Genomic DNA, 12,005 nt, shown 5'->3' on the forward strand with positions numbered 1-12,005 from the left:
TGTGTGTTTTTGTTTGTCCACCCGCCTCTTGAGAACTTGTGGTCAATCCTCAATGGGATTAAGGTCTGGGGAGTTTCCTGGCCATGGACCCAAAATATCGATGTTTTGTTCCCTGAGCCACTTAGTTATCACTTTTGCCTTATGGCAAGGTGCTCCGTCATGCTGGAAAGGCATTTTCTGTCACCAAACTGTTCCTGGATGGTTGGGAGAAGTTGCTCTCGGAGGATGTGTTGGTACCATTCTTTATTCATGGCTGTGTTCTTAGGCAAAATTGTGAGTGAGCCCACTCCCTTGGCTGAGAAGCAACCCCACACGTGAATGGCCTCAGGATGCTTTACTGTTGGCATGACACAGGACTGATGGTAGCGCTCACCTTGTCTTCTCCGGACAAGCTTTTTTTCGGATTCCCCAAACAATCGGAAAGGGGATTCGTCAGAGAAAATTACTTTACCCCAGTCCTCAGCACCAATCTATGTACCTTTGCAGATTATCAGTCTGTCCCTGATGTTTTTCCTGGAGAGAAGTGGCTTCTTGACACCAGGCCATCCTCCAAAAGTCTTCGTCTCACTGTGCAAGCAGATGCACTCACACCTGGCTGCTGCCATTCCTGAGCAAGCTCTGTACTGGTGGTGCCCCGATCCCGCAGCTGAATCAACTTTAGGAGACGGTCCTGGCGCTTGCTGGTCTTTCTTGGGCGCCCTGAAGCCTTCTTCACAACAATTGAACCGCTCTACTTGAAGTTCTTGATGATCCAATAAATGGTTGATTTAGGTGCAATCTTACTGGCAGCAATATCCTTGCCTGTGAAACCCTTTTTGTGCAAAGCAATGATGACGGCACGTGTTTCCTTGCAGGTAACCATGATTGACAGAGGAAGAACAATGATTCCAAGCACCACCCTCCTTTTGAAGCTTCCAATCTGTTATTCGAACTCAATCAGCATGACAGAGTGATCTCCAGCCTAGTCCTCGTCAACACTCACACCTGTGTTAACGAGAGAATCACTGACATGATGTCCTTTTGTGGCAGGGCTGAAATGCAGTGGAAATGTTTTTGGGGGATTCAGTTCATTTGCATGGCAAAGAGGGACTTTGCAATTCATCTGATCACTCTTCGTAACATTCTTGAGTATATGCAAACTACCATCATACAAACTGAAGCAGCAGACATTGTGAAAATTAATATTTGTGTCATTCTCAAAACTTTTGGCCACGACTGTATACTGTATCAGTCAAAAGTTTGGACACATTCCAGGGTTTTTCTTTATTTTTACTATTTTCTACATTGTAGTAATAATAGTAAAGACATCAAAACTATGAAATAACACTTATGGAATCATGTAGTAACGAAAAAAGTGTTAAACAAATCAAAATATATTTTATATTTCAGATTCCTCAAAGTAGCCACCCTTTGCCTTGATGACAGCTTTGCACACTCTTGGTATTCTCTCAACCAGCTTCACCTGGAATGCTTTTCCAACAGTCTTGAAGGAGTTCCCACATATGCTGAGCACTTGTTGGCTGCTTTCCCTTCCCCCTGCGGTCCAACTCATCTCAAACCATCTCAGTTGGGTTGAGGTTGGGTGATTGTTGAGGCCAGGTTATCTGATGCACCGTCACTCTCCTTGGCCAAGTAGCCCTTACAGCCTGGAGGTGTGTTGGGTCATTGTCCTGTTGAAAAACAAATGATAGTCCCACTAAGTGCAAACCAATGGGATGGCATATCACTGCAGAATGCTGTGGTAGCCATGCTGGTTAAGTGTGCCTTGAATTCAAAATAAATCACTGACAGTGTCACCAGCAAAGCACATTGGGAACCACACGTGAAGATCATCCGTTCACCTACTCTGCGTCTCACAAAAAAATAAATAAAATTGGACTCATCAGAAAGGACAGATTTCCACCAGTCTAATGTCCATTGCTCGCGTTTCTTGGCCCAAGCAAGTCTCTTCTTATTGGTGTCCTTGAGTGGTTTCTTTGCAGCATTTCGACCATGAAGGCCTGATTCACACAGTCTCCTCAGAACAGTTGATGTTGAGATGTGTCTGTTACTGCATTTATTTGGGCTGCAATTTCTGAGGCTGGTAACTAATAAACGTATCCTCTGCAGCAGAGGTAACTCTGGKTCTTCCTTTCCTGTGGCAGTCCTCATGAGAGCCAGTTTCATCATGGCGCTTGATGATTTTTGCGACTGCACTTGAAGAAACTTTCAAAGTTCTTGAAATGTTCTGTATTGACTGACCTTCATGTCTTAAAGTAATAATGGACCGTATTTTCTCTTTGCTTATTAATGCCAAGAGTGTGCAAAGCTGTCATCAAGGCAAAGGGTGGCTACTTTGACGAATCTCAAATGTAAAATATATTTAGTTATATTTAACACTTTTGGTTACTACATGATTCCATATGTGTTATTTCATAGTTTTGATGTCTTCACTGTTATTCTACAATGTAGAAAATAGTACAAATAAAGAAAAACCCTTGAAAGAGTAGGTGTGTCCAAACTTTTGACTGGTATTGTATATATCTAAAAAGGACGTTGAATAACACTGGCTAAGGTAAAATTACTAATTGCTGACTCAAGTCGCTAAATAACCAGTCTCATTGTGGCCTGATCTCAGGGGCCCATCCATCCACCTCCTTATTGTGCATTTTTGCACGCAATAACCCCCCTCGCCCAAATCATAATTGCTTTTAGGCATGCTGCAACAGCTGTGTTGGAAAAGCCTCTTGTCCTCCCTCATCTGTCTCTAGCCCTGGGTAATGACAGTGTACAGAATACAGCCTTCACATGACAATAAGATAGGGGGGCTTTCCAAAAAGATCTCTTTGTTTTCTTTGTGACTCGTTCGATAGAGCTCTCTCTCTTTCTCTTTCTCGCACTGAATGTTTTGTATGTTCACTTAATACCAAGTCAAAATGTAGCAGGGATGCTTTGTGGAAGAGTAATGAGATTGGCGACGACTATTACATAACTGTCAGAGAGTAGTTTCAAAGTGCAAGTCCTCAGCAGTTCATTTGACTGCCCATAATTGCTTCATTTTGTGTTAACAAGCCGGGTGGCTGGCTGAATCAAAGTAACTCAATGTGTCTGTGTTGGTAAGGCAAAATAGGGTGTACTAATCCAGGACTCACTGGTGTACTATTCCAGGACTCACTGGTGTACTATTCCAGGACTCACTGGTGTACTATTCCAGGACTCACTGGTGTACTATTCCAGGACTCACGGTGTACATCGGACTCACTGTGTACTATTCAGGACTCTGGTGTACTATTCAGGATCACTGGTGTACTATTCAGGACTCACGGTGTACTATTCCAGGACTCACTGGTGTACTATTCCAGGACTCACTGGTGTACTATTCCAGGACTCACTGGTGTACTATTCCAGGACTCACTGGTGTACTATTCCAGGACTCACTGGTGTACTTCCAGGACTCACTGGTGTACTAATTCCAGGCTACTGTGTACTATTCAGACTCACTGGTGTACTATTCCAGGACTCACTGGGTGTACTATTCCAGGACTCACTGGTTACTATTTCCCAGGATCATGGTGTACTATTCCAGGACTCACTGGTGTACTATCCAGGGCTCCACTGGTGTACTATTCCAGGCTCACTGGTGTACTATCCCAGGACTCACTGGTGTACTATTCCAGGACTCACTGGTGTACTATTCAGGATCACTGGTGTACTATTCCAGGACCTCACTGGTGTACTATTCCAGGACTCACTGGTGTACTATTCCAGGACTCACTGGTGTACTATTCCAGGACTCACTGGTGTACTATTCCAGGACTGTACTATTCCAGTGTGTGAACCTAGGGTGTCAACACATATATTATACATTATTTCAATGGGTCTTTCTCCATCCGTTTTATACTGTTCAATTCAACTTTAACCTAAAATCATTTCCTGCACTTCCATCAATTTCTGCATTTCCTGCGCTCATTTGAGATCATTTCCACACTGCCAAGATATTGGTAAAAATACTAGGCCTTATTTTTAACCAAATGTTGATCAAAACACTTGGGTGAACTTTTAGAATCATGGAAATAGAATGTTTATTATAATTCTATAGTTAGAATATAAATAATAGTGGGCACTTTGAATACAGTGTTTGACATGACAACGAATGAAAATGCCATGAACGAGTTATTTTGACAGGGTAGGAATCAAAGTGATGGTCAGTGTTATTCATATAGCCAACATAATCATGCTTCACCTATTCGTCTTTGATTTAGAAGACCGTCACTGTTGCACAAACACCATGCTGATTTAAGCATCCACCATACTGGTATCAGGCTGTATTAGCTAGCTACGTTTGCTCTGACTCAGTACTTTTATTAGCTAGTTAAACTAGCGATTAGCATTTAGCTTAACTTGCTAAGAAAATACAAACAAGCTGTTTGCAGATGTAAGAAACACAAACTAATATTGTAATTATAGAACGCTTGTGGATTTATATTAAGATCAAAGTGGAAACAACATCGTTGTCATCAACATTGTTGCATGTGCTGCATTGACCATGCAGACTGAACGGAAGTGTCTCGTGGTCAACCAACAACAAATGCGCTCCTTGAGTGACAGGGGGTGGGACTAGGTCTGTGTGGAAAGCGGCGTGGAGAGAGAGAGCGGAGAGGGATGACTCAAGTAGCGGAGTAAACTATAAAAATGGACGTTACACACGGCGTATCACATTTAACAAACCAAACATTCAAATACCATTATAGAAGGTAAAGTAAAAACCCAAACCGGTCCGTGCATAAATGCCGGTGTATACAGTAAAACACATTATACCGTCCAGCCCTAAGAGGATGGTTGTTGTATGAATGGGGTTAAGTCCAAACCCATTGGTTTTGTCTGGGTAGAGGTGCCCAGAGTTGACACAAGTATGGGTTGGAGTGATTTGGGGAACTAGAGTCTATTCTAAGTCTGAAGCTCAAATTGCACCCTATTTTCTATATGCTGCACATTGGGGTTCTGCTCACAAGTAGTGCACCATGAAGGGAATAGGGTGCCATTTGGGGATGCATCCTTTGCTTCCCTCACGGGATGTTCTGAGTTCGAGTCCCGTGTCTTTACTATGGAAATGGTCCCATTTGACTCCTTATTCTTACTGTAGGGTGGGAGTGATGGAGAGGGAGAGAGAGAGAGACTGAGAAGCAGACATGTGGATGACATATGTTCACCTATCAACCTCACCGATTGATCCTTCACTTTTATTTGCTTTAAGTTTAATGCTGTCTGACTTTACTTTGCTTTCTGTATGAAGCTCTCCATTTCCCAGTTGGTAACCAAAAAGTCATTTTTGTGTGTGTTTGTGTGCGTGTTATTCCAGTGTATCGACAAGGCCAGAGATCTATTGGATGCGGAGCTGACAGCCATGGCTGGAGAGAGTTACAGCAGAGCGTATGGGGTAAGAACATCACTCTCCTAATGAGGACAAATATTAGCACCCACCAAATTATTATCATCAGTATTATGTTTCACAAGAACATTTGCCCATATAACTTTATAGTCAATTTGCTTCCATTTTGACTGCCGGTAATAAATCTAAGTAATATTTGAGAGTGCTAGCGGTCTTTTCCATATTTAGTGAAAATGGTCAAAGGAGATCATACAGCTATCCACCACATACAGATAAAAGTCTAAACGTTTGTTTAGTCAGGTAGCCCTACAATTATGCATTTACTGGAAACAATGTATTTACTGTAAATACACTTTGAGCACCTGGTGGGAAAAGTACTACATATACACTCAAATCCATTAAGTAATACTTACTGAAACTGCCATTATGACATCATTCATGTTCCTGTATCACCTCACACCAACCTGTGGTTCTCCATGAAATATGAGCAGCTTATGAATGAGTGATGTTGTCCTTATGTAGTGCCTTGAAAGGAAGTGCTACCAGAGGAGGGGGTGCTGTACAGTGATTGAGTGTTGCTGTTCTTGTGCAGGCCATGGTGTCGTGTCAGATGCTGTCGGAGCTGGAAGAGGTCATCCAGTACAAGCTGGTCCCAGAGAGGAGGGACATCATCCGAGACACCTGGTGGGAAAGGCTACAGGTACACACTGGAGAGGGGCGCTGACACACACACACTCATATACACACACACAACAAATACACACACGGGCACACCCACGGACGCACGCACACACATTCAAAGACCAAAAAAATATATGCATGTATACATTCATACGTACCAACACCACAACACACACACACACACACACACCACACACACACACACACACACACACACACACACACACACACACACACCACCACACACACACACACACACCACACACACACACACACACACACGTGAGAGAGGGTGGTTAAGGGAGCATGTGAAAAGGATATGGTGATTGGAATGGATGATACACACACCTTAAACATAAACTTGAGGGATGACAGTGCATAGGAGACCACTTCAGTCTGAATAATGTTCCATACGTCTTGAGGAGTTTGACATGCGTTTCCTGTTCACTTGATATTACCTGCCCCCTGCAGACATCTGGACAAACTAGGACACTGTCCATTCACTTTGAAGGAACCTAGTGAGGTTGGTATATGAAATCACCCTCTGCTTTGGTAATGAAGTCAAATGAAATGGAGCAGTTGTTGTTGGGGGTTAACTGCTTTGCTGAAAGGGCAGTAAGACAGATTTTTACCTTGTCGGCTCAGGGATTTGATCTTGCTGGCCCAACATTCCGACAGGCTAGACTTTGAGGAACGATTTTTTCTGTGGGAATTTCAATTGTATTCATCGCATGAGCCCAATACAAATGGTGTAGGCTTTACAGTGAAATGCTTAATTGAAAGCTCTTTCGCAACGATGCAGTTAGATAAATAAAACATCTCATTCAGAAATCATGGGCATTAATATGGAATTGCTCCCTCCTTTGCTGATATAACAGCCTCCACTCTTCTGGAAGGCTTTCCACTAGATGTAGGAACATTGCTGCAGGGACTTGATTCCATTCAGCCGAAAGAGCATTAGTGAGGTCGGGGCACTGATGTCGGGCGATTAGACCTGGCTCGCAGTCTGCGTTCCAATTCATCCCAAAGGTGTTCGATGGGGTTGAGACCACGGCTCTGTTCAGGCCAGTCAAGTTCTTCTACATCGATCTCACCATACCAATTCTGTATGGACCACGCTTTGTGCACGGGGCATTGTCATGCTGAAACAGGAAAGGGCCTTACCCAAACTGTTACCACGAAGTTGGAAGCACAGAATCGTCTAGAATGTCTTTGTATGCTGTAGCGTTAAGATTTGCCTCACTGGAACTAAGGAGCCTGAACCATGAAAAGCATCCCAGACCATTATTTTTCCTCCACCAAACTATACAGTTGGCACTATGCATTGGGATAGTAGCGTTCTCCTGACATCCGCCAAACCCAGATTCGTCAATCAAACTGCCAGATGGTGAAGCGTGTTTCATCACGCAGACAACGCGTTTCCACTACTCTAGAGTCCAATGTCGGCGAGCTTTACACCACTCCAGCGAGGCTTGGCATTACGCATGGTGATCTTCGGCTTTGTGTGCGTTTGCTCGGCAATGGAAACCCATTTCATGAAGCACCTAATGAACAGTTCTTGTGCTGACGTTGCTTCCAGAGGCAGTTTGGAACTCGGTAGTGAGTGTTAGCAACCCGAGGACAGATGATTCTTACGCGCTACACGCTTCAGCACTTGCCAGTCCCATTCTGTGAGCCTGTGTGGTCTACCATTTCGCGGCTGAGCTGTTGTTGCTCCTACTAGACGTTTCCACATCACAATAACAGCACTTACAGGTTGACCAGGGCAGCTGTAGCAGGGCAGAATTTGACAAACTGACGTGTTGGAAAGATGGCATCCTATGACGTGCCACATTGAAATGTCACTTTTCAGTAAGGCTATTCTACTGGCAATGTTTGTCTATGGGGATTGCATGGCTGTGTTTTCAATTTTCTACACCAGTCAACAACGGGTGTGGCTGAAAATTGCCGAATCCACTCATTTGAAGGGGTGTCCACATACTTTTGTATAAACCCAGAAAACCCCAGAAACTGCCCTTTTTCCAGGACCCTGTCTTTTAAAGATAATTCATAAAATTCAAATAACTTCACAGATCTTCATTGTAAAGGGTTTAAACACTGTTTTCCCATGCTTGTTTCATTGATCCATAAACAATGATTTAACATGCACCTGTGGAACGGTCGTTAAGACACTAACAGCTTACAGACGGTAGGCAATTAAGGTTACAAATATGAAAACTTAGGACACTAAAGAGGCCTTTCTACCAACTCTGAAAACACCAAAAGAAAGATGCCCAGGGTCCCTGCTCATCTGCGTGAACGTGCCTTAGGCATGCTGCAAGGAGGCATGAGGACTGCAGATGTGGCCAGGGCAATAAATTGCAATGTCCGTACTGTGAGACGCCTAAGAATGCGCTACAGGGAGACAGGACGGACAGCTGATCGTCCTCGCAGTGGCAGACCACGTGTAACAACACCTGCACAGGATCGGTACATCGAACATCACACCTGCGGGACAGGTACAGGATGGCAACAACAACTGCCCGAGTTACACCAGGAACGTACAATCCCTCCATCAGTGTTCAGACTGTCCGCAATAGGCTGAGAGAAGCTTGTAGGCCTGTTGTAAGGCAGGTCCTCACCAGACATCACCGCAACAACGTCGCCTATGGCACAAACCCACTGTCGCTGTACCAGACAGGACTGGCAAAAAGTGCTCTTCACTGACGAGTCACGGTTTTGTCTCACCAGGGGTGATGCCTGACAGTAGCACAGAGAACATGCCATGGCTTGGGTAGCTGAATTCTTTGTCAATTTTCTGGGCCTGGTATAAGGTCCTGGATGGCAGGGAGCTCGGTCCCAGTAATGTAATGGGTCGTCTGCACCACCCCTCTGTTGAGGTGGTGCAGGTTGCCATACCAGGCGGTGATGCAGCCAGTCAAGATGCTCTCAATGGTGCAGTGCAGTTATAGAACTTCTGGAGGATCTGAGGGCCATCCCAAATCTCTTCAGCCTCCTGAGCGAGAAAAGGCGCTGCTGTGCTCTCTTCAGGACTGTGCTGGTGTGTGTGGACCACGTTAAGTCCTCAGTGATGTGGACACGGAAACTTGAAGCTTCCACCCGCTCCACTACAGCCCCTTCGATGTGGATGGGGGTATGCTCCCCTGCTGTTTCCTGTAGTCCACGATCAGCACCTTTCGATGCATGGCGTCTTGCTGATTTTGAGGAGAGATTATTGTCCTGGCACCATGTGGTCCAGAGTCAGATGCACTACTGCTCGGCCAGACTCCTGCGCAATTGAAACCATTGTTGTTGGTATTGAGGTAACACAGACAGTTAGTTGTATTCCCTTATTGAGTTTCATTTACGAGAGTATGAACTTGAGGAATTACAACTATGTGGGAAGCATCCTTAACTTTCCTTATTTCAATTGTAATCCTTGTCAAACCTGTTCCAAACGTATGCTTCCTGACAGGCGGATTTTGATTACAATGATTATCATTTTTTTTATTGATAATTAGAATTATATCCTGTACAGTTTGATAAAGACAAAATTAGAGGCCACAAAACCACCGCTCTGAAGGAAAATGAGGTCGCCGGCCAAGACTGTGCAACTCAATACGCACACCAGTCTATCCAGAAAAATTACCCAAACAAAAACTTACTGGATCCATGTGCTGTGTGTAGTTAAATCATTACCACCGACTCTAATTGGGAATCAAAACAATCTTTGGAGGTCTCTTAAGGCCATGTCGGGTTGGTACACGCTCAGACTGAACGCCAGATTGAAAACCTAAAAGTAGGTGTGTGAGTTACAGTGCACTGAATGCAGTTCATATCTCTCTCTTCTTCTCTTTTCCGGTTATCTTCTATCGCTTCTCTCTGTCTCGCTCTCCTCTGTCTCCTCTTCTCGCTCTCTTCTCTCTGTCTCTCTCTCTTCTCTGGTCTGTCTCTCTCTTGGTCTGTCTCTGTCTCATCTGCTGTCTCTTCTCTTTTCTCTGGTCTGTCTCTCTCTCTTCTCTGGTCTGTCTGTCTCTTCTCTGGTCTGTCCTCTTTCTCTCTGGTCTGTCTCTGGTCTGTCTCTGGTCTGTCTCTTGTCTGTCTCTTGTCTGTCTCTTCTCTGGTCTGTCTCTGTCTCTTCTCTGGTCTGTCTCTGTCTCTTCTCTGGTCTGTCTCTGTCTCTTCTCTGGTCTGTCTCTGTCTCTTCTCTGGTCTGTCTCTCTCTCTCTCTGGTCTGTCTCTCTCTTCTCTGGTCTGTCTCTCTCTTCTCTGGTCTGTCTCTTCTCTGGTCTGTCTCTGTCTCATCTGGTCTGTCTCTGTCTCTTCTCTGGTCTGTCTCTGTCTCTTCGCTGGTCTGTCTCTTCTTCTTTCTGTCTCTGTGAGCTCAAGTGTTCCTGACATTTGGAGGCTTCACCCAAGATAGGCACGTACGTGTGTGCTCACTCACACACAACACACACCTTCAATCTTCTCACACACACACACACACACACACACACACACACACACACACACACACACACACACACAAACATCTGGGTAAATCCATTTGAATTCAATCACTTTGTGACAGTACACTTTTTGATTTGAACAAAACATTCCATACATATAGTGAACAAAAATATCAACGCAACATGCAACAATTTCTAATATTTTACTGAGTTACAGTTCATATAAAGAAATCAGTCAATTGAAAAACATTCATGAGTCCCTAATCTATGGATTTCACATGACTGGGAATACAGATAGGCATCTGTTAGTCACAGATATCTTAAAAAGAAAGTAGGGGTGTGGATCAGATAACCATTCAGTACCTGGTGTGACCACCATTTGCCTCATGCAGCGAAATTGCAGGATATTGGCCAGAACTGGAACATGCTGTCATACACCTCGATCTAGAGCATCCCAAACATGCTCAATGGGTGACATGTCTGGTGAGTATGCAGGCCATGGAAAAACTGGGACATTTTCAGCTTCCAGAAATAATTTACAGATCCTTGTGATGCATTATCATGCTGAAATAAGAGCTGATGGTGGTGGACGAATGACACGACAATGGGCCTCAGGATCTCTTCACGGTATCTCTGTGCATTCATATTGCCATCGATAAAATGCAATTGTGTTCGTTGTCCATAGTTTACGCCTGCCCATAACCCTCAGCGCCACCATGGAGCACTCTGTTTACAATGTTGACATCAGCAAACCTTCCCTCACACAGGGCCATACACGTGGTCTGCGGTTGTGAGGCCCGGGTTGGACGTACTGCCAAATTCTCTAAAACTACGGTTTATGGAAGAAGAATTGACATTCAATCCTCTGGCAACAACTCTGGTGGACTTTCCTGCAGTCAGCATGCCAATTGCATGCTACCTCAAAACTTGAGACATCTGTGGCGTTGTGTTGTGCGACAAAACTGCACATTTTAGAGTGGCCTTTTATTGTCCCCAGCACAAAGTGTACCTCTAATGATCATGCTGTTTAATCAGCTTCTTGATATGCCACACCTGTCAGGTGGATAGATTGTCTTGGCAAAGGAGAAAAGTTCACTAACAGGAATTTAAACAAATTTGTGCACAGCATTTGAGAGAAATACGATTTTTGTGCGTATGAAACACTTCTGGAATCTTTGAAACATGGCACCAACACTTTGCATGTTGCGTTTATATTTTTGTTCAGTGTATTTGCCCATTGTAGAAGTGCTCACTCAGAGAGTGTCAAAATATTCAAGAGATAAAGGTGCTCAAAGTTGAACCATTTTGCATCCCCCACCATACCATGAGACATCCATGTCTTCATCACTGGAAAGGAATACAGGTTGGGTGTCATGCTTTTGCTGATAAATGGACTAAAATGGGAATAACATTTACATTTTCACCTTCAAATGGTACCCCAATGATGTTTGGAGGTCCACACATCAGAGAATGTTAACTTGAATGGGAATATCAGTTTTAATTATACTGTCAAACCTCCATAGGAA

The 12,005-nt window shown here is 44.1% G+C and overlaps 1 protein-coding gene across 1 annotated transcript in view; it reads left to right on the plus strand.

The window, feature by feature from the left end:
* LOC112068245 (serine/threonine-protein kinase mTOR-like) overlaps positions 1-12,005 on the plus strand; it is a 136,571-nt gene that overhangs the window by 85,766 nt on the left and 38,800 nt on the right. The window contains 2 exon segments of the mRNA XM_024135341.2: positions 5,339-5,416; positions 5,961-6,068. Of these exon segments, the coding sequence (XP_023991109.1) occupies positions 5,339-5,416; positions 5,961-6,068 (186 nt within the window).

Source organism: Salvelinus sp. IW2-2015, unplaced genomic scaffold (genome assembly GCF_002910315.2).
Source record: "Salvelinus sp. IW2-2015 unplaced genomic scaffold, ASM291031v2 Un_scaffold345, whole genome shotgun sequence".
NCBI lineage: Eukaryota > Metazoa > Chordata > Actinopteri > Salmoniformes > Salmonidae > Salvelinus > Salvelinus sp. IW2-2015.